The sequence below is a fragment of the Syngnathoides biaculeatus genome, chromosome 14 (assembly GCF_019802595.1).
Source record: "Syngnathoides biaculeatus isolate LvHL_M chromosome 14, ASM1980259v1, whole genome shotgun sequence".
Lineage (NCBI taxonomy): Eukaryota > Metazoa > Chordata > Actinopteri > Syngnathiformes > Syngnathidae > Syngnathoides > Syngnathoides biaculeatus.
Window position 1 is genome coordinate 1,403,143 of NC_084653.1, and position 23,313 is coordinate 1,426,455.

Genomic DNA, 23,313 nt, shown 5'->3' on the forward strand with positions numbered 1-23,313 from the left:
CAGAACAGAATTACAAGAGAGGTGAGAGAGATGAAATAAAAAAAAGCACCAAATTGTGAACAGAATAAGGGGAAAAAACATTCCATATCTACAACAAAGAAACATATATGGATGTTACGTGTGACTGTTGTGCTACACCCTGTGAAGGAAGAACAGGACAAGGAGAGGAGAAGAAGCCTGTCGTGAGAAGCAAGTGACTTCACACTATTGTGCATGCAAAAAGACTGACAGAAATGTCCTATAATTACTGTGTACCCAACGCGAGCCGATGGACCTCACCCAATCAACCAAGGACAGAAATCAGGACCAGGGGCCCACATGAGAGCAAGTCTGTGGACAGGACACATCCCACGGTGAGGGACCCGGTAGTCCGTCGGGCTCCCCAAGCCACCTCGACAACTGGCCACTGGACCCACTGCGACCCATCCTGCCACTCCCTTCCACCGCTTATCCACACGGCCAACCCCAAGGAGAACATGGAAGCCCCCCCCAAGCCCCCAACCCGCACTGCCCATGAGATGCCCAGTCCCAGTCTAGCACGGGTGGAATCCAAAAATCTGGAGGGCCATAGAGGAATGCGGGGCTGGCAGGCCTGAAAACAATACAAATGTGCTTGAATTGGGTCTGACACCCACAGCCCCATAGAGGCATAAACTTCTGCAATGAACTTTAGCGAATTGTCAGGGTGTCTCATGAAATGGGTGCTGGTGAATAGTCCCTTCACGCGTTTGAATGGTTGCAATGAGGCAGGGGTTTCAATCGAACGGGGAACTGGTGGAGGTGAGACTGATAAGGGGATCAGCAACTTTGATGTAGTCACAGATGACTCGATGGTAGGAATTAGCAAAGCCAAGGAATTGTTGGAGCTCTTTGCAGGTGGAGGCAATGGGTCATATGAGAACTGCTTAGTTCTTAGCTGGGTCTTGTTGTAACTTACCCTGGGAAGTTACAGTACGTATACTAAAAAGTGTACACAAGAGAGATGGAATTCACTCTTATCTGGGTTCACAAAAACGTGTTTTTTCGAGGAGGCGCTGAAAGACTTGCTGGACATGTTGGTGATTTTCTATTCTTTGAGGGAGAAAGAGAAGATGAGGATGTCATCTATACTATACTTACTAAATACACTCCGTTTGCATAATTTTAAAATAAGACCAAAAACTTTGTATATGCATTCATGATAGCGAACTCTCTACTATTTATCAGTTTATGACTAAGTAAACCAAAGAAGAAGGAAAACAGATGAATCTGTTGAGCATATCAAAGAGGACGTCATTGATGAAAGTTTTAAAAACTGCTGGAGTTTTGGTTATTCCAGAAGGCATGAACAGGCATTGAAAGTGTCTGAAGAAGGCTTGTTTTTATTCGCCCCTCTCTCTCATATGGATCAGATAATAGGTGTTGCGCAGGTCCAACTTGGTAAATATTTGGGTGTCACAGAGAGGCTCAAAGGAGGGGTCTATGACAGGCTTTTTTTTCACGGTATTGTCTTTGAGACCACAGAAGTCGAGAGCCATAGGCTGAGAGTGGTATCTTTCTTGACAAAGAATTCTGCCCTTTGTGGAGAAAAGGAGGGCTGGATAAGACCGGAGGCAATGGAGTTGTGGATGTAGCAAAGCAAATTAATTTATATCGCGCAGTTCATACACAAAGTAACTCAATTTGCTTTACATGATAAAAATAATTCAAGTACAAATAAATAAAACATTTAAAACAGAAAAAATACAATTATGCAGCATAGAGTGACAGGAATATAGAAAAGTGGAAATACTCTAAACGCATGGGAAAAAAAGAGTTTTTGACTTGTATTTAAAAATAGTCCAGGGATGAGAATTTTGCGCCGATCAGTTTCCGACTTTTTCAGACCAAAATGACCATTCTCGAGATAAGCGCAAATCCGTTGAGAAAATTTCGGGGGGAGAAGGGTATTGTGCGCCTGCCTCTCAGTAGTGGGCTCCGAGCTGCAAGTTCAGCTTAGTGCTAGCACAAGCACGACTATCATATGCCGTTCTAACTTGCTCGCTTACTTCCTGTAGTGTAAATATTTGCATTTTGCGACATAAACATTAAAACTTTATTTGCGGCAGATTATTCGATTGGACAACAGAGTTATACAGTATAACGATCCAATCGTGTTAGTGGTTAATTGAGTTTCACCACTGCCATGTGCATGTGTTCTCGGTTCTCAGAAATCGCAGTGTAACTTGTTAGTTAGGTAAGTAATGGCGCGTGGGACTTAGCGCGTACTGAGCAACGGTGTGTTCAAAGTTTTACGATGGAGAAAGTGTTAGAAAAAAAGGATGAAGATCAAGCAAGGGCAATTGACAAGGATGCTGGAATCAAAAACTGTTTCAGATGGGCATGGCTTGAAAAAAGTGTAACCGTGCAGATAGGACCGAAAACGGTATCAGCATGTCTAACCGAACACACAGAAAAAGTGGACATTCCCGGCAAAGTGCTGTGCACTCTGTGTTCCGATAGGTGCAAAAAAATATCCAGGAGGAAACTCAACCCCCAATCCCTCCCCATCGACAGACATTTTCAGTGTTTTTCCAAATTGGTCATTCTCATCCCTGATAGTCACACTTGGGGCTGACGTCAACTCTATTGGCAACTTATTACATTTGTGTGCAGCATAATGTCTAAATGCTGTTTGACCATGTTTTCTTTAGACTCTGGGCTCCACTATTTGACCTGAATCTGTTAATCTAAGAGCCGTACTCTGTAGGTATTACATAAGCATTTTGTTCATGTATTCAAGACCTTAACCATTTTGTGATTTATAGACCAGTAGCAGAACTTTAAAATCAATTCTAAAGCACAGTGGAAGCCAGTGTAAAGACTTAAGAATTGGAGTTATAGGCTCTGACCTCTTGATTCTGGTCAGAACCTGAGCCTCACCATTATGCAGCTGTTTAATGCTCTTTTTGCAGAGTCCAGTCAGAAGAAAATGACAATTCTCAAGTCTACTTGACATGAAAGCATGGATGAGCTTCGCCTGGTCTTCTTGACACATGCAAGCCTTCACTCTATATATGTTCTTCAGATGGTAAAAGCCAGTATTAGTTATTGATTTTGTATGTTGAAAGTCAGGTCGGACTCTAACAGAACACCAAGATTTCAGACTTGGTCTTTGATTTATAAGATAGTGAGTCCAGGTATTTACAAACAACAATCCTCTTTACTTTATTACCCAAAATGATTGTTTTGTTGTGGTTTAGTTTAAGAAAATTCTGGCTCATCCAATTATCTGCTTTGAACTGTATTTATCTGGAGACACTGCTAAATATAACTGTGTCATCTGCATAGTTATGGTTGTCAAAATTAAAATAAAAATAAATTAACCCAAGAGTACCATATACAGGCTGAACAGGAGGGGGCTAAGGACTGACCCTTGAGGGACCCTATAGGTAATTTCCATTTGTTGAGATTGAGGTCTTCTAGTGGTTAAAAATTAACTAATTTCCTCCAGGTAATCCAGGTAAGACCTGAACCATTTAAGGACTGTTCCATTTACTCTTATGTTTCCAACCTGTTCAGCAATACATTATTGTCTAGTATATGAAAAGCCACACTGAGATCCACAGGACCAAAATTGACAAATATCCTCAGTCTGTATTAGCCCTTTGATAATAGCAGATTTTGTACTGTGCTGAGTCAGGAAACCTGATTGAAATTTTAAAGTTGAAAGTATATTTAAAATCAAGAAATTACTGAGTTCCATCTATCCATCATCCATCTTCTATCGCTTTTCCGGGTCAGGTCGCGGGGGCAGTAAGTAGCTACAGCACCGATACCCAGACTTCCCTTTCCCCAGCCACTTATTCCAGCTCTTCCGGAGGGATTCCGAGGCATTCCCAAGGCAGTCGAGACACATAGTCTCTCCAGCATGTCCTGGGTCTTCCCCAGGGTCTCTTTCCGGTAGGACGTGACCCATTTCCTGCCACATCCCAGATACACGCAACATTAATTGGACACTCTAAATTGCCCTGAGGTGTGATTGTGAGTGCAGCTGTTTGTCTCTATGTGCCCTGCAACAGACTGGCAACCAGTTCAGGGTGTACCCCGCCTCCTGCCCGTTGACAGCTCCAGCACTCTCTGCAACCCTTGTGAGGATAAGCGGCTAAGAAAATGAATGGATGGATGGATACCATAAGAAAGACGCTGGCCAAAAATGGTATCCATGGGAGAGTTCCCAGGTGAAAACCTCTGCTGTCAGCATAGAATATAAAGGCTTGTCTCACATTTGCCCAAAAAACATCTTAATGATCCACAAGACTGTTGGAGAAACATTCTGTGAACTGACGAGTCAAAAATGAAACTTTTTGGAAGGTGTGTGGCCCATAACATCTGGTGTAAAAATGGCGCAGGAAGGAGAGTCTGCCAACAGTGAAGCATGGTGGTGGCAGTGTGACTGGGGCTGCTTTTCTGGCTCAGCACCAGGACAACTTCCTGTAATTGATGAACAATGAATTCCACTGTGTACCAGAAAATCCTGAAGGAGAACGGCCTGCCATCAGTTCGTTCCCTCAAATTCATGCGCTCTCGGATCATGCAGCAGCACAACGATCTGAAACAAACCAGCAAGTCAAATCAATCAATCGAAAGCCTTTAGTGTCATTATATGCTGTGCATACAAAGAAATGAATGCTTCTCCACAAGGTGCATACGTGCATACGTGAATAAAATAGAATTAAAAATAGAAGCGCATCTGAGGTAAAAACAACAGATAAAATACGAAAAGGCACAGTTGTTGCTAAAATAAATAAATGCACAAAAGTGCAATTGCATATTACATTACAGTACTGTTATGTTCAGTAGTTTTGAGTTCAACGAGTTGATGGTTCTGGGGATAAAACTCTTTGAATCTGGTTGTCCATGTTTTGTGGGACTTCTACTGTCTGTCAGAGGGCAGCAGGTTAAACAGGTGATGACCAGGATGTGAAGAGTCCTTTAAAATATTAGTGGCTCTGCTGTAATAGCGGGAGTTGACAATGTCCTCTAGGGAGGGCAGAGCGCAGCCAGTGATCTTCTGGGCACTGTTGATCACTCTTTGTAGAGCTTCCCTGTCCGCTGCTGTGCATCCAGCACACCACACTTTGATGCAGTATGTGAGGATGCTCTCCACGGTGGTTCTGTAGAAAGTCTGCAGCAGCTTAGCTTCCCAGTTGTTCTTCCTGAGCACTCTCAGGAAGTGGAGTTGCTGCTGGGCCTCTTTCCCCACTGCGGTGGTATTTACAGTCCAGGTGAGTTTGTCTGTGATGTAGACTCCCAGAAATTTTAAGGAGTGGACCCTCTCCACACACTCCCCATTGATGAACAGTCGGACCGGGTCAACGCCGCACTTCCGGAATTATTTATATATAGCTTCCTTTTCTGGATGCTACAAGTTGAACAGGTGGCTGGAGGGGAGAGGGGCACCAGGCAGGAGGTCAAGAGCGCATTACTGGAGCAAGATTGTGGTATTCCTCCGGAATCCATGAGAGATTGACAGGTGTGGCAGTTGGTGGAGGTTTACTGAATGGGGGAATGGCTGAGAGAACACCATGGGAGTGGCAGAATGGACTCCACCCAGTGATGCACAGTTGAGTCCAATCAATGACAGGGTTGTGATTTTGGGGCCAGGAGATTCCAAGTAGTAATGGAATTCTAGAGAGAAAATGACAAGCAGTTGGATGGTCTCATGGTAGTTTTAGGAAAGGAGCAGGGTGAACCTTGCAGTATGGTGGGTTACAGGGGAGATGAGACGCCCTAAGCAGTGACCTTCTTAGGGAACAAGTGGGGTTTGAAGAGAAGCTCAGTGCTGGAGTCAATGAGGGTAGTAACAGGGGTGCTGAGGACATGACCAAGAAGACACAAGGATAGTCATAAGGGAGGGAGAGTTGTGAAAGTTGTGGGTTCGGCTCACCACGATACCATCAGGTCATGGTGAGCTCGGTCTTTTGTTTTGAGTACGCAACTAGCAAAGAAGCGACCTAGCTGTTAACAATGCATAATTGTTAAGTAATGTGGCATTGACATTCCAGAGCTTGCCTAATTGCATGGGCTCCTCAGATCTGGTGGTTGGTGTTGTTGAGACACCGGGAGGCTCAGGTTGTTGCGTAGTGGCTGAGGGTGCTGTGCCCATGGATGGTGCTATGCTATGCATGATAATTCCTTGCTGTGGATCTCTATCCCGGAGACAATTAGCCAATGTAATAACCAATGAGATTAATTTTTTATGTGAGGTGGGCTGATCCCTTGATGCAAGCTCATCTTTGAGTGTGTCTCATAATGTCAAAATCAAAAAATGTCTTTTAAAGCGGTGGCATCCCAACCACACTCAGTCTGAAGTATTGTATGGAGTATGACGCCACATAAGAACTTTGTGTGGGGCTAGGAGCCACCACCCAAGCTCCAAAAAGAAGACTGCAGGACACAACCATGACAGGAACAGCTTTCAGAAGGGATGCCATAAAATGTATATGCTGTACAGTATAACATTTAATGATAATTACCTGCTTCCATCTGTCTTTCAGGTCCTGCAGCCCCAAATTGTGAACACCAATTCTAACATGGTGACATTGCGAGACCTGAAACCTTGGACATTGTACTGTGTTTCAGTCCAGTCACGTTCTGACCTTCACAATAAGAGCAGCAAATTTTATTTACCCCATTGCATTCACACTGAAGGTAACGCAGATAGGTTTTACGTAATTGACCTCATCCCCACCCTCACATTATTCTGGAACCCAAACCATCCTTTGTTAGTATTATTTTCATGCAAACTTGACACTGTAACTCTTTAAATATGAGGTAATAGAAAAAATGTTAATGTTTTGTCATTTGAAAACTAATCCATGGATATACAGGGAGTTCTCGGTCTACAACCGAGATTCATTCCTGCACAAGCGACATAAATCACCATTAGTCAAAATTTACGCTGACTGCTGGGAATGGCTTTAGCATTCTCGTGACCCTATTGAGGATAAGCGGCTCAGAAAATGAATGAGAGTTGGTGCTTCATATAAAATAACTAAAATACATTAAAATGAAATATATAAGATGCTTCACTTACCATTACTGCGAGAGGTGGATGGCAAAAAATGAAGGGAGGCTGCGCTTTGCTCTTGCTAAGGAAGCATGTGCATGTAGCCATTGCTAGCGATAAATTCCTCCTCACCGTCCTTGTCTTTCTGCTCTTTCAAAGTTAGGAAAATATGCCGTGCCTTTTCGCAGGGGACATCGAGACAAACAGCCGCACTCACAATCACACCTAGGGGCCATTTAGAGTGTCCCTGTTGATATTAAGCCTGCATTGATTCTTATCCACAATCCATAACGTACGTAGTAGTAGTAGTAGTTTGCTTACTTTACTAGTGTTACTCCTTTGTCTGTTTTTTTTTTCTGATGTTAAAGCCCAAGTGTCATCCCTATAAACATTCTAAAATAGATATTGTACTGAAAAATACATATAAGATTATTCACTTCAATGTCTATACAAAAAAATAAATGTGAGCAGAGAGCGCGCCATTCATGTGCAAAGTTGCAGAAGTGTTATTTTACGATATCCAAGTGGTCGCCGTATTGGCTGCATCCTCCATCCGTGACGTCACCCGGACATTTGCCAATGAAAACACGTGGTGCACCCTAAATATGGGAGACGAAGACGCCCCTTCTGACACGGAAGCTCTTTTCGAAAAGGAGAACACCACACAACCGAGTGAAGTTACCAGGGCAATATTACACTATTGTTTCGAACCCTCGGGGCAATATTGCAGTATTGTTACGAGCCATATTCAGATGATATGCGATCACGGCCAAACCGCATCCCCGTCCGATCCACTTCTGCGGCGGAGATGAGCCATCGCGGCTCATCGCAGCCGGCCGGTGTGGCTTATGACGGAGCCGAGCCATGCTGCTTTTGGGGCTTGTTCACAGCCGCCGCAGTACGTGATGAACAGCACCGTTGAGCCGGGGCGCTTTACTGTGCACACGCGGCTGAGTGAGGCATTCTCGGCTGGGTTCTTCAGAGCCGCCGCCGTCCGCAAAGCCCGACGCACAGCCTTCACAGAAGCCATGACTGCCGAACGCGGCGCCTCAGCCGGTGTGCCTCATTTTCGGCGCCGTGGTGGCATATAATGGAGCCGAGCCATGCTGCTTTAGGGGGTTGTTCATAGATGCTGCAGTACGCAATGAACAACACCTTCGAGCCGGGGTGCTTTACTCTGCGCATGCGGCTGAGTGAGGCATTCTTGGCCGGATTTGGCCCAAAGCGCAGCCTTCGCTGGGGAAGCAACGCAGCAGCCTGACGGCGTCCGACGCGCACATCGTCATATTTCGCACCCGGATCTTTTGTTACGTTATGAGAGACTGATTACGTGGTCCGCCCCAAATTATTATTTTTTTGAGTAGCTATATACACACCTACCTGTTATTTGGAACCCACGAAGCTCTCGTCCTCTGCCTCCGTGCAATCCATTTTCCACAACGAACCGGGTCTCTTGTAAACTTATGAAGGGTAAATCCATTCTCCCGAGTGTTCAAGTAATGTCCAGCAATGCAACGAGCCGGCATTTTGGCTAACACGAAAGAACAACAAGCTACCTTCCCGGAGGTAGAAGTAATGGAAACAAACGAGTCCACGTGGGGGTGCTTCTATCCTTTTTCACTTCCCGCTTCTTCTAGAAAACAAATCCCTCGAGAGGATTTTTATGGCGGGAGTTACAAAAAGCTGTATATGTCAAAATCATGTTTTGTGGTGAAAAAACGCATGGGCCCATATTGGCTGCCATTTTTTTATTAATATCAGACTAAAAATCATCAATTTCATGACAGTTGCACTTTAAGCTTCGTTTCCATGGTCATTGCTTTTCTTTTGGCTGGACCAGCATTGGTAAAAAAACAGCTTTCTTTTTTTGGACTATAATGCATAAAAAGGTGGGTGAAAAGGGCAAATATACTCTCACCGCACAAACACGGATATGCACGAGGTAAGCAAAAACACTATGGTGCTGGGGCCTAAATGTTGGACAAGACTGGCAACATAAAGTCGAAACGTTTTTGGTCACGATTGGTTTAACCTGAGGACTCCCTGTATATGACAATATTACATTATGAATATGAACAAAATATTTGACAACATAAAAGACTGAAGTAGTGTGTGTTTATACTTTTGAACAGGCACTATCCATTGGTGGCAAACTGTTCTGTACTTCCTGGGCTCATTGTTGATGGGTGGTTCAGCTGTGCTGCTCCTCATGTATATTCACTTTAGGTGTTACATGACCTTCAAGGCAACCTTCTATCCCTTGATCCAGCTTCCACCATTCTTCCAAAAGGTATGTAATCCAAAACAAAATATCATAAAAACCAAGAAATATTTCCAACAAGTATTTTTTTCCCCATTGCCCTTCTGATGAAAACCCTCATATCTATCTCGTGATCTTTTCACGAGACACTGTCTCCATCCATCCTTTGTTTACCCTGTTCAGGTTCATAGCTGAGCTGGACCCAATCCAGGTGACTTTGGGTGAAAGGCATGATGCACCCTTGCCTGGTCACCAGTCCATATAGCAGTGTTCAAAATAATCGCAGTCCAATGTGACTAACCAGATTAACCCACACTTTCAGTATATTTTTTTATTACTACATGTCAGACAAGTTACCAGTAATTTGTTGAAAGGGGTGTGTTAAAAAAATAGCAGTGTGGCATTCAATCAGTGGGGTCATCGATTGTGTGAAAAACATGTGAATCAGGTGCCTCCTATTTAAAGTGCCACTGACACAAAAAATACATGAAAATGAGTGTTTTTTTATCAAAAAACTAAAATTGGCTGGAATGGAATCAATGTCGCCGTTTATAAATCTCGCGCCATGAAAAGTCTGTGGACTGGGGGGGGGGGGGGTGAAGAAGAAGCTGGAAGTGACGCATCTACGATCTACAGACCCGGGGGGTGGGGTATCTGCACTGTGGTCAGATCAGTGTCATCCATTGAAGTCACATGGCTCATTAAAAGATTCAGATTACACCATTTACATTCCCATCAGAACATTTTTTAGAAAAAAATTGTTTTTGCAAACATACAATGAAAATGTCAACCAACAAAAAAAAATTGCTAACCAAGCCAACTATGAACTACAAATTTGAAAGGTTGCTTCCAACTTTTTTTTTTTTTTTAATCCACAATGATATACTCATCTTTTTTTCTTGGCGTATAACTGAATTATTGCTTGCAAAATATCTTTAGAAATCCATGTTGAAAACTGAATGATGCTCCCAAACAGTTTTAAAGTTAATTTTATGTGGCCTCCTCTATTTAAAATACAGAATTAGCTTTTTGTGCAATGTATTGTCTATGTTTTCATCCTGGATCAGGCTGTGCCAAGGTGGAATTTTAACATTACACACCATCTTATCCTGCACTTTCTACTTTGGCTTCAGACCAGACCTTTCTCACTTGAAAAAGAGAAAATCTCATCTAGTTTCACCATTTTTTCCCTTCTATTATTCAAATAATTTGACATTCATGACATCTTAAAGCAACAACATTTCTTTTTTTTTTTTCTTTTGCCATTATTATCGCGAGTAAACATAAGCAGCATTTCTAGCTCGATTTTGCTCTATGCTGCCCAGACTGTTGCGAACTAAAGCAGCGGTGGTGGGAGGAGCATCAGAACGTTGTCATTTTAAACCACATTGATGGGCTGCGTATGTACTGTAACATCTGTAATTATGAGTGTACCACTTTAAGAGCGGAGGGTAGCGGTGTAAGGTAAACTAGGAAAAAGAATGTGTGGCCGTCAGCAGCAGATCGTTTTTGCCTGTGCTTCGAAGTATTCCGTCTGGCTGATGTCTTTTTTTTTTTTTTTTTTCCTTGCTTTATTTTTTTCTTTTTTGGCGGCATGCCAGTGGATCACGATCGACACATTGCGCACCCCTACTCTAGATTAATATTCATGATATTTACTTCGTGGGTGGCACAGTGGCTCAGCTGGTAAAATGTTGACCTCACAGTTCTGAGGTCCCTGATTAAATCTCGGACCTGCCTCTGTGGAGTTTGTATGTTCTCCCAGTGCCTGCATGGGTTTTCTCCAGTTTCCTTCCCACATCCCAAAAACATGCAACATTAATTGGACACTCTAAATGGCCCCTAGGTGTGATTGTGAGTGCGGCTGTTTGTCTCGATGTGCCCTGATTGGTGGCAACCAGTACAGGGTGTACCCCGCTTCCTGCCCGTCGACAGGTGGAATAGGCTCCAGCACTCCCCGTGAACCTCGTGAAGATAAGCGGCAAAGAAAATGGATGGATGGATATTTACTTCACCCGGGATGGGTCCTCCCGAGTACGCTACATACAGAAGACTTGTTAAAGGGTTAGGAAATCCAACAATTATGAGCCAGTCATTTAGAATATTACATCGGGTCCTTTTGTCTTCCCACTCGTCTGTCTGCAGGGGAGTCTGGTGTAAATGGACCCATATCATCTAAATATGACTCGAACCTATATGGTAAATATTTTGAGAAGTTGATGAATGAAGAAAATGAGAGCGAAGGGAGAGTAGAAGAGGCAAGGTTGAAGCACCAGGAAGTGGGAATGATGAGTAAGGGGGAAGTTAGAAAATCACGAAAGAGGATGAAAAATGGAAAGGCCTGTCCTGATGACATACCTGTGGAGGTATGGAGGCAATTTGTAGAGGTGGCTGTGGAGTTTTTGACCAACTTATTTAACAGAATACTATCAGGTGAGAAGATCCCTGAAGAATGGAGGAAAAGTATGCTCGTTCCCATTTTTTAGAACAAAGGTGATGTGGAGAGCTGTGGGAATTATAGAGGAATAAAGTTGACGAGTCACAGAATGAATTAATGGGAAAGAGTAGTGGAAACTTGACTCAGGACAAGTATCTGTGAGCAACGGTATGGTTTCATGCCTAGAAAAAGTACCACAAATGCTTTATTTGCCTTGAGTGTGTTTATGGTGAGTTTGGTAAGGAAGTGAAGAAACTGATCCAAGCCGGTTGGAACAGCTGGCAGTAGGTGTCTGGTGTGTTATGTGACAGAAGAGTCTCTGTTAGGATGAAGGGCAAAGTTTATAAAACAGTGGTGAGACCGTGTAACATATGATGTATGGATTAGAGACGGTGGCACTGATGAGACAACAGGAAGCAAAGCTGTACGTGGCAGAAATGAAGATGTTGGGGTTCTCTCTTGGAGTGAGCAAGTTCTGATTTAAAAATGAGCTCATAAGAGGAACAGCCAAAGTTGAATGTTTTGTAGACAAGGTTCGAGAGAGCAGACTTCGATGGTTTGGATGTGTCCAGAGGCGAGAGAGCGAGTATATTGGTAGAAGGTTGCTGAGGATGGAGCTATCAGGCAAAAGAGAAAGGAGTAAGACAAAAGAGAAGGTTGATGAATGTTGTGAGGGAAGACATGAGGACAGTTGGTGTGAGAGAGGAAGATCGAGGAGATTGGCTGAGCTGGAAAAAGATGACACGCTGTGGCGACCCCTAACGGAACAAGCTGAAAAGAAAAGATAATTTTGTTTTAAAACTTTTTTCTCTGTATAAATTTTTCACATTTTTTTTGTACAATACATTTTAATTGAATCATTAAAATCTGTATTTTTCCCAATATTTCAGTGCATTGTCATTGTAAAATTGTGCATAACATTACCGTGGCTTCCAATAATATTCTATGCACTTCTTATCATGCAATAATTTATTTCTCATTTATATTCCTTCCAGCACTTATGCCTAATATGCAATTGTACATTATTGTTAATTGTGATGGTGATATTTGAGATCTTAATATTTATTTTTTTAAACCTGTACTCTTAAGCTGCATGGCCGTGCAGAATGGTGTTTCTGAATGCCTTTTGTGCTGAAACAGTTTTGCTGTGCAACATGGGAGTTTGAAAGACTCCCTCTGCTTATTTAGCAGTTTTTTAATTTTTTTCTGATGTTTATTGAAAAATCAGTCTTAACTGCTATCTGAATGAAGGGTTTTATGGGATAGAGTGATAGAATGGACAAGGTGAATTGGGATGGAAACCACAGTAGTACAATAGTGAAGAGAGTCTAGGTTATTTGCCCACTAATGACGTTACAACATTCGCTCTCAGTTCTCATACAGTGCAGATGCTTTTTTCTTTGCTCTTGCTCTACTTGATTTACTCTGTTGACACTTTTTTTCCTTGCTGATAAGCTCGTTTTCTTCTAAAATATATGTATTCTTTTAGAAGTAGTGACTCCTGGATACTTTTAAATCTATGGGACTGTATTTTTCTTTTTTGTGGATAATCAGTTGTTTCATCATTACGTGAGCCTTGCCTGCTAATTAGCACAAGCCTGGTGTTAGCAACAAGACCAGCCGTCAAGATGCCTCGCTTCTCTACTGAGGACTATCATGGACTACTGCAGAGGGTATCAATTCTGGAATCGAAAATCTCCCGTCTTGAAGTCTATATGGATGTAAATGGACAGTCGGGGAAATGAAACCACTCTACAGATGTCTCAAAATGGTGAGCAGAGGTATGCTAACACACAGCCACCTAGCACAACAACGAGGACTGAAATGAACTTTGGAAAGGATAATGGACACCCCAGCAGTTCTCCCTGAAATTTACTGGGAGAAAAGCCCAAACATATGGGACATTGAAAAAGGAAGACATAATAGCACCAGGAGATTACTGAAGAATCTGACTGGCATGCGTTGCACGCCGCCTTAACACTAAGTGAGCAGCCATGGACAGTCGTTACAGCAAAGAGCAAAATAAAAGAATGTGAGTCAGTGCAAAATATTGATGTCAGACTTACAAACAGATTTGAAGCACTCTTACCCAGGCCAAGAATGCTCATCCTCCACCACCACTGAAAGGTATGAAATGAAATCATCCAAGAAAAAATTGGGACCCCAAACATTAATAGTTGGTGATGGAGCCATCAAGGATGTGAAATGCTTTTGCAGTGAGAAGAACACCAAAGGACTATGATTTACTAATTATATCTGATCCCGCTCAAAAAATCCTGGAGATCATTAAATAGCACCAAACTGTGAAATCTGTCATTATACACACAGGGACCCTGGATGTTCTCAAGCAGCAGAGGTACTCAAGTGAGATTTCATTGATCTAACAAAAGTGCAAGGAATGGATGCTGAGGTTTTATAAGTAGGCCTCTCCCACGTGTACAATCTGGAGATGAACGTTTCTCGAGCCTCCGTCAATTGAATAGGTAGTTAGACAAGGTGTGCATTGCACTATCCATGACTTTCATTGAAAATTTCTGCCTTTTTGTGAGCGTAAAAATCTTTACAAAGCAGACGGTTTCTGTCTAAATAGACAAGGGGTTAAGTTGTTAGCTGCCAAAAATTTCTACTGTGTGCATCATTCCCCGCCCTGTAAAGAAAATGTTTACAAAAACCAAGGACAAAAGGATCCAGTTGTTCCCAAACCATCGGAAGAAGAAGAGATAAAGCGAGAAAAGGTGCACACAGATGCATTTGCGTCATCCAAACAATCTGATGAGCAAAGGACAAATGGAATGTGCTAGCACTTTAAATCTCCCACACTTCTTCCTGCCCCATTAGAGCCATCCACACCTCAGAATCTCCCCTCTATGACTACAATCCGCAGTAGATGTTGGCTCCCCCACTTCCAGCCTGAATGCAATGTTGGGTCTGATGAATAGGATGAAGACTATTGTCAACGATGAAGTCCAGCCCATACCACGCCAAGATCCTCCTCCCATCCTCCCTCGCCTGAAACCACTGTCCACTAAGAAGCGAAAGGCACCCCCTCCACCCATGAAGACTATCTGGAAATGTGACTGATATTTACCAGGTCTTTTCCAGAATAACTACGACACCTATGGAGATCAGGCATATTTCATCCCTGTAATTACAAGGGACAGAAAGTTGGTCAAAAAGATATGGCACCAAAAAAGTAGAACTTCCAACTTTGTAAGGAATGAATGAAACGTGAGTCTATCGAACCACTCTCTCCAGCCATCTCTGCGAGGATAGGTCTTTTTAATATCAGGTCATTGGATGACAAATCAATGTTGATCAATGACATCATTACAACGTATGGTCTGGACTTTTTGTTATTAAATGAAACGTGGTTAACAGAAAGTAGCTATAATACCATTTTAAATGAGGCAACACCAGCAGATTTTAATTTTATGAACAAGTGTCGTACAGGGAAAAAAGACAGTGGTATTGCTGTTATTTTTAAATCATTATTTCAATGTAAAGAAATTATACTGGGTGATTTTAGCTCTTCTGAATATCTGTGTTTTTTAGTTAAGGATGACCCAAAGGTTATAATTTGATTCATCGATAGACCTCCAAGATACAATGGAAAATTTATGGAGGATTTTTCAGAACTGCTGTCAGTTATTTGTACTGAGTAGAACTATTTTGTCATAACAGGGGACTTCAACATTCATGTTGACAATAACGTTGAAAAAACATCCAAAGAACTTTCTGCAATACTAGACATGTTTGACCTCTCTCAACATATTCAGAGTCCAACTCACACTCAAGGTCCCATCTTAGATCTGGTCATCTCTAAGGATGTTGAAATTTTATCGGCTGACATTTAGGATATGGCTATTTCTGACCATTTTTGTGTATTTTTTGAATTACAGATCCTTCCAAAAGTTCAGACAACCTCTATCGCTATTAGGAAAAGGTACATAAATGAGAGTACTGCGACTAAGTTTATGGAGATGGTGGCTGTGCCACAGACTGAATGCTGAGACAGTTGATGAACTTTTGGACAATTTCACCACAAAAATCACAAATGCCATGAATGCTGTCGCTCCTGTTAAAACTAAGACTATCCTGAGGCAACCTTGAACACCATGAAGGACCACAATGAGGGTGAAGAGATCTAAATCTGAGTGTAGGAAAGCACAACGCAAGTGTAGAAAAACTAAACTCCAAATTGACTATGACCTCTACAGACAGTGTCTTTGTAATTTTAACCGAGAGTTAGTTAGAGCTAGACAGCAACACTTTTCTGCAATCATAAGTAAGAACCTCAACAATACTCGTGCTCTATTTGCTGTGGTTGACAAGCTTACAACCTCCCCCTCCCCGAATCAGATAGATCCAGAACTCGTAACAGCTGACAAATGCAGTGAGTTTGCCTGTTATTTTAGTGAAAAAATACAATCCATCAGGTCAAATGTCAGCACAAATCACCAAAAAGATAGAAGGATCTCACATTTGAAGCCACCTCGAGAAGACTATTCACTTGTCAGAATTTGATACAGTTGACCAAAAAACTGTAGCGAAAACTGTTCAGCAGTTTAAATCATCAACGAGCTGTCTTGACTCAATACCATCTGACTTTTTCAAAACTATTGTGAAGTCAGTCCTACCTGGTTTGCTGCAAGCAATAAATTGCTCAGTTCAGTCTGTCGAGTTTCCCAAAGCTCTCAAAGTAGCTGCTGTTCAGCCTCTTCTAAAAAACAGAGCACTGGACGATTCCATGTTAGCAAGCTATAGACCCATCTCAAATCTCCCGTTCATAGCCAAGATTCTTTAGAGAGTTATTTTTAGTCAACTCAGCAATTTCTTGAATTTAAATGGACTTTTTGACAAATTTCAGTTAGGTTTCCCAACTCATCACGGTACAGAATCTTCTCTTATCAATGTGCTAAATGATATAAATAAAGTGTCAATTTTGGTCTTGTTGGATCTCACCGCGGCTTTTGATAAAGTAAATCACAGTATACTGCGAAACGGGTTGGAAATGTGGGTAGGACTAAATGGAATGGTCCTTAAATGGTTTAGGTCCTACCTGGAGGAAATGAGCTACTTTGTGACCATTGGAGGTGCTCAGTCTCAGCAAATGGCAATGACCTATGGGGTCCCATAAGGGTCAATTCTTGGACCTCTCCTGTTCAGCCTGTATATGCTACCCTTGGGTCAAATTCTTCAAAAGTTTAATTTTGACTACCATAGCTATGCAGATGACACACAGTTATATTTAGCAGTGTCTCCAGATGACTACAGTTCAATTGAGGTATTGTGCCACTGTCTAAATCGGATAAATAACTGGATGAGCCAAAGCTTTCTTCAACTAAATCACAACAAAACTGAGACAATCGTTTTTGGCAATAAAAAAAAAAAGAGAATTGGTGTTAGTAGACACCTGGACTCTCTATCTTTAAAAACCAAAGACCAAGTCCGAAACCTTGGTGTTCTGATTGACTCCGACCTGACTTTCAACAATCATATCAAATCAATCACAAACACTGCCTCATACCATCTGAAAAACATATCTAGAGTCAAGTCTAGTATGTGTCAAACAGACTTGGAAAAGGTCATCCATGCTTTTATCTCAAGTAAGCTTGACTACTGTAGTGGTCTTCTGACTGGACTCCCCGAAGAGAGTATGAAACAATTGCATTTTATTCAGAATGCTGCAGCTCACGTTCTGACCAAAACAAAGCAGTCAGAGCATGTAACACCAATCCTAAAGTCCTTGCACTGGCTTCCATTCAGCTTTAGAATAGATTTTAAAGTTCTGCTACTGCTCTATAAATCACTGGATGAGGTCCTGAATACATGAAAAAAATGCTTACGGAATACAAACCCAGTTGAGCTCTGAGATCGACTGACTCAGGTCAAATACTGGAGTGCAGAGTCCAAAGCAAACATGTTGAAGCAGCATTTAGCTATTTTGCTGCACACAAATGGAATAAGTTGACAACAGAGGTGAGGTCAGCCCCAAGTGTGAATGCTTTTAAGTCCAGGTTGAAAACTTTATTTTTCATGCTTTTTAGAATACGCATGTCCACTTTTTGATCATAGTACTTGCACTGTATGTGGTTTTAATTGTCTGTTTTTTAAATATTTTGTCATTTTTATTGTTTTTATTCCATTTTAAGTGTTTTATCTCTTTGTTTTAAAATGCCTTTAATCATGTAAAGCACATTGAGTTATCTTGTGTATGAAATGTGCTATACAAATAAATTTGCTTTGCTTTGCTTACAACAGTCCAATCGTGTACTTATTTGTGGATGCGGGTGAAGCCAGGACAGCCAGTGAGGGCATGCAACAACTAACCAATACCAGGCCACCGCCTCCCGCCTACGCTCATAAAAGAGTTCTTCAATATAGAAATGAAGACCAATCATGTCCAATGTCGATTTGTCTTTGCAGAATCATCTTGACACCCTTGGATCTGATATTCCATGTCTCCTGTCCATGGAATCTGAAGCTGAAGGCTTTTGTGAGAAAGTCACAATATGTGCAAAGCCCATGGAATATCAAAGTCCAAAGGCTCCCCCGATGTCCCCTTTGCATTTGGAACCAGCAAGCAGGTCATCTTATGTTCACTTTTGATTGTGGATGTTTGTGTGTTGATGTTTTTTTTTAATCATCATTGAAGACTCGATTCCAATGTTCATGTTACTGGCTACACGAATACACAATCAGATCTAATGACGGTTGAACAGCTTTGGTTTCTATTTTGTAATTAGTGTAATAACGTTACCTATAGTCAATGATGACATTTTTTTAAGGTCATCATTAACTATAATTTATATGTACATACGGTGAAGGAAATAAGTATTTGAACACTCTGCTATATTGCAAGTTCTCCCACTCTGAAATCATGGAGGGGTCTGAAATTTTCATCGTAGGTGCATGTCCACTGTGAGAGAGATAATCTAAAAAGAAAAATCCAGAAATCACAATGTATGATTTTTTTTTTTTTTAACAATTTTTTTGTGTGATACAGCTGCTAATAAGTATTTGATCACCTGATAAAACCAATGTTAAAGGAAGACTTTGTCGAAACTAATGGGAGCACACATTAAAAGTTTGTAGATGAGGGTTCAGTGTTTCTTTTCATGCCAGAGTTGTCTGCAGATTTCACTGAGAAACATCTCTAAATTGGAAAAGTATTTTCAAAATTCCTCTCTCGCTCAGACATTCCAATGAGCCCGGCTGGAAAACTGACAGCCAATCAGCGTTTCCCACGCCTGCAGTGCTTCATGTTCTGACGCCCCATTGCTCGTGGATACATTTCACCCAATAGAGAATGTCCAGTATTTGGCATTTTTTGGCTGATTTTTGTGAAAAAAAATAATTACAAACAAACAAAACAAAAGTAGCATTATGTACAATGTTCAAGCCTGGGCGCTTGAGCAGAATACACAGAACCGCCAGTTGACTTGTTGGAGAGGGGGCGCGGCACTAACAAGATTTGTTTGATGCCTTTCTGAAGAGTTGGTTTAGATGTAGAGAATATATAGCAGGTGGCCAGACTTTTTTTTTCCCACACCAAGTTGTACTTTTCAAGCAGCAAAGCTTCTCGCGATCCACTGGCGTTTGTTGCACGCGCAGATCGTAACAGTAACAGGGAAGTGTTACACGTATATATCCATCCATCCATTTTTTTAGCCACACGATGGTCGAAGGTGTGCTGGAGCCTATCCCAGCTGTCAACGGGCAGGAGGCAGGTTACACACATGCATACATGGGGAGAACATGCAAAATCCACACACGGAGGTCCAGGATTGAACAGCTGCGCCACCCTCATAACATATGTTGTTGCTTTACCGTACCAGCATGAGAGACTATAACTTAGCGGATATTAACCAGTAATGATAAAATGCGTAAGGTTTGCGTTGATGAATGATCCTCAACTGTGACAGCCACAGCTTTATCCTATCAGGTTGACCCCACGGGAGGTTAAAGGACAAATTTGGGTGCATTTTCTCAGTTTTGGTGCAGAACAAGTCGGCATCTTGGCTTAGCTAGAACGAATGGGCTGTAATGCTAAGCACCGGCGACGTCAGGGGCAGGGTCAAGGATGCTTCTCCCGCCTTTGGCTGTGAAAGCTGGCACAAATCCAGATTTTGTTTGGATTTCAAATATGTTCTTTATTTTGCTTTTTTTTTATTACTGTACAAAATATATGTAATAATAATATTACTTCACATTGGAGGGTTTATTCTACATATGAATTCTGAGGAGAGTCTTCCTTTAATATTTGGTGCAGTAGCCTTTGTTTGCAATTACAGAGTTCAAACATTTCCTGTTGTTGTTCACCAGGTATGCACACAGGAGGGATATTGGGCCACTCCTCCACACAGATCTACTCGAGATCAGACAGGTTCTGGGCTGTCGCTGAGAAACAGAGTTTTAGCTCCTTCCGAAAATTTTGTATTGCGTTTAGGTCTGGAGACTGGCTAGGCCACGCCAGAAACTTAATATGCATCTTACGGAGCAACTCCTTGGTTTTCCTGGCTGTGTGCTTTCGGGTCATTGTCATGTTGAAAGACCCAGCCACGACCCATCTTCAACGCCCTGACTGAGGGAAAGAGGTTGTTTCCCAAAATCTCACAATACATGGCTGCGGTCATCCTCTCCTTAATACAGTGCAGTCATCCTATCCCATGTGCAGAAAAATACCCCCAAAGCATGATGCTACGACTCATCATTCGTCTTCCTTTATTAATTATGACCAAAAAGTTCGATTTTGGTCTCATCTGACCACAAAACCTTCTCCCATGCCTCCTCTGTATCATCCAAATTGTCACTGGCAAACTTAAGACGAGCCTTGACATGTGCTGGTTTAAGCAGGAGAACCTTCCATGCCATGCATGATTTCACACCATGACGTCTTTGCGTATTACCAAGTCACCTCGGATAGGGTGGTCCCAGCTCTTTTCAAGGATTTTCAAGTCCTGTCGTGTCGTCCCGGGCTGATTCCTCACCTTTCTAAGGATCATTGAGACCCCACGAGGTGTATCTTACATGGGGCTCCACTCTGTTTGAGATTGACAGTCATGTTTACCTTCTTTGATTTTTCTAATGATTGCTCCAACAGTGGACCTGTTTACCAAGCGACTTGGTAATTTCTCTGTAGCCTTTTCCACCCGTGTGGAGTTGTACAATTTTGTCTCTGGTGTCTTTGGACAGCTCTTTGGTCTTGGCCATGTTACAAGTTTGAGTCTTACTGATTGTATGGGGGTGGACAGGTGTCTTTATGCAACTAACAATCTCACACAGGTGCATCTGATTCAAGATAGTACATGGAGTGGAGGTGGACTTTTACAGGCGGACTAACAGGTCTTTGAGGGTCAGAATTGTAGCTTATAGACAGGTGTTCAAATACTTATTTGCAGCTGTTTCACATAAATAAATCATTAAAAAAATCATACATTGTGATTGCTGGATATTTCTTTTTAGATTCTCTCTCACAGTGGACATGCACAGACGATAGAAATTTCAGACCCCTTCATGATTTCTAAGTGGGAGAACTTGCAATATGGCAGGGTGTTATAATATTTATTTTCTTCACTGTACACTCAGTGGTATCTCTACTTACAAAATTAATCTGTAATGTGAATTTTTTGTAAGTAGAAGCACATTTTACATATAAATAGTGTAATCTGTTCCAAGCCCCCACCACCACCAAAAACAAGCATTTAAACTGCATAATGTAATAAAAAAAATTATATTCATTTACCTTTGGTCTTGGGCAACTATGCAAAGAAAAGGGTGAGTGGCAAGCAAAAGGCATCATGCGGGACGGAGGAGGAGGCAAACTTTAACAGCCAAAAGAATACATACAGTGCCTTGTGAAAGTATTCGGCCCCTTTGAACTTTTCAACCTTTCCCCACATTTCTGGCTTCAAACATAAAGACATAACATGAATTTTTTTTTTTGTCAAGAATCAACAAGTGGGACACAATCGTGAAGTGGAACGAAATTTCTTGGATATTTTCTACGTTTTTGCACACTGAGAGACTGAAATTCTTGCTCATTGTTCCTTGCAAAACAGCCCGAGCTCAATGAGGTTGGAACGAGAGTGTTTGTGAACAGCAGTCTTCAGCTCTGCCCACAGATTCTTGATTGAACTTTGACTTGGCCATTCTAACACCTGGATATGTTTATTTGTGAACCATTCCATTGTAGATTTGGCTTTTATGTTTTGGATCATTGTCCTGTTGGAAGATAAATCTCCATCCCAGTCTCAGGTCTTTTGCAGACTTCAACAGGTTTTCTTCCAGAATGGTCCTGTATTTGGCTCCATTCATCTTCCCATTGTATTTATTATTTTTAAGAATTTTAATTTTAACCATCTTCCTTGTCCCTGCTGAAGAAAAGCAGGCCCAAACCATGAGGCTGCCACCACCATGTTTGACAGTGGGGATGGTGTGTTCAGGGTGATGAGCTGTGTAGCTCTTACGCCAAACATATTGTTATGCATTGTGGCCAAAAATGTTCGATTTTGGTTTCATCTGACCAGAGCACCTTCATCCACGTTTGGTGTGTCTCCCAGGTGGCTTGTGTTAAACTTTTAACAAGGCTTTTTCTGGATATCTTTGAGAAATGGCTTTCTTCTTTCCATGCTTCCATAAAGACTGGATTTGTGTATGACTGATTGTTGTCCTATGGACAGACTCTCCCACTTCAGCTGTAGATTTCTGCAGTTCATCTAGAGTGATCATGGGCCTGTTGGCTGCATCTCTGATTAGTCTTCTCCTTGTTCGAGGTGAAAGTTTCAATATGATTGCTTGCACAGTGCTCCTTGAAATGTTTAAAGCTTGGGAAATCTTTTTGCATCCAAATCCAGCTTTAAACTTCTCCACAACAGTATCTCGGACCTGCCTGGTGTGTTCCTTGTTCTTCATGATGCTCTCTGCACTTTAAACAGAACCCTGAGACTATCACAGAGAAGGTGCATTTATACGGAGTCTTGATTCCACACAGATTAATTCTATTTATCATCATCAGTCTACATTGGCTCATTCAGAGATCCTCACTGAACTTTTAGAGTGAGTTTGCTCCACTGAAAGTAAAGGGTCCCCTTTAGGTTTTATTTTGTTTAAAAAAAAAAAAAAAAAAGTATAAAATATCCAATAAATTTTGTTCCATTTAACAATTGTGTCCCACTTGTTGTTCATTCTTGACAAAAAATAAAAATTGTATATTTTTAAGTTTGAAGCCTGAAATGTGGCGAAAGGTTGAAAAATTCAAGGGGGCTGAATACTTTCACAAGGCACTGTACGTGTGAACGTACGCGCGGACACAACTTAATTCCAGTAGGATTACTTGGGGCCCATGGTGGAGAAACATGAATAAACTTGCAAAAAACAAACAAAAAAAATTTTTACTTTTCCCACATGCGTTGTGACAGCATCGTAACAGCACAAGCGTGATTCGGTGACAGTCGAGTGTCCAAGGAAATCAAAAGCATCATGCCCTCCTAGCCAATGGGATGCCAGGAGATGCTACAGTGACAGCCAATGGGAGAGCAGCTCCATTACACCACACAAGGGATTCTGGCATCGTTGAAAGATTAA

General features: G+C 41.8%; 1 protein-coding gene across 8 annotated transcripts in view; it reads left to right on the forward strand.

Moving 5' to 3' along the window:
- il10rb (interleukin 10 receptor, beta) overlaps positions 1 to 23,313 on the forward strand; it is a 101,071-nt gene that overhangs the window by 58,563 nt on the left and 19,195 nt on the right. For 6 of the 8 annotated variants that reach the window (XM_061842337.1, XM_061842338.1, XM_061842340.1 and 3 more), the window contains 3 exons: positions 6,519 to 6,672; positions 9,163 to 9,320; positions 18,154 to 18,314. In XM_061842337.1, coding sequence (XP_061698321.1) covers positions 6,519 to 6,672; positions 9,163 to 9,320; positions 18,154 to 18,314 — 473 coding nt within the window. The other 2 variants (XM_061842344.1, XM_061842343.1) reach the window with 2 other exon arrangements.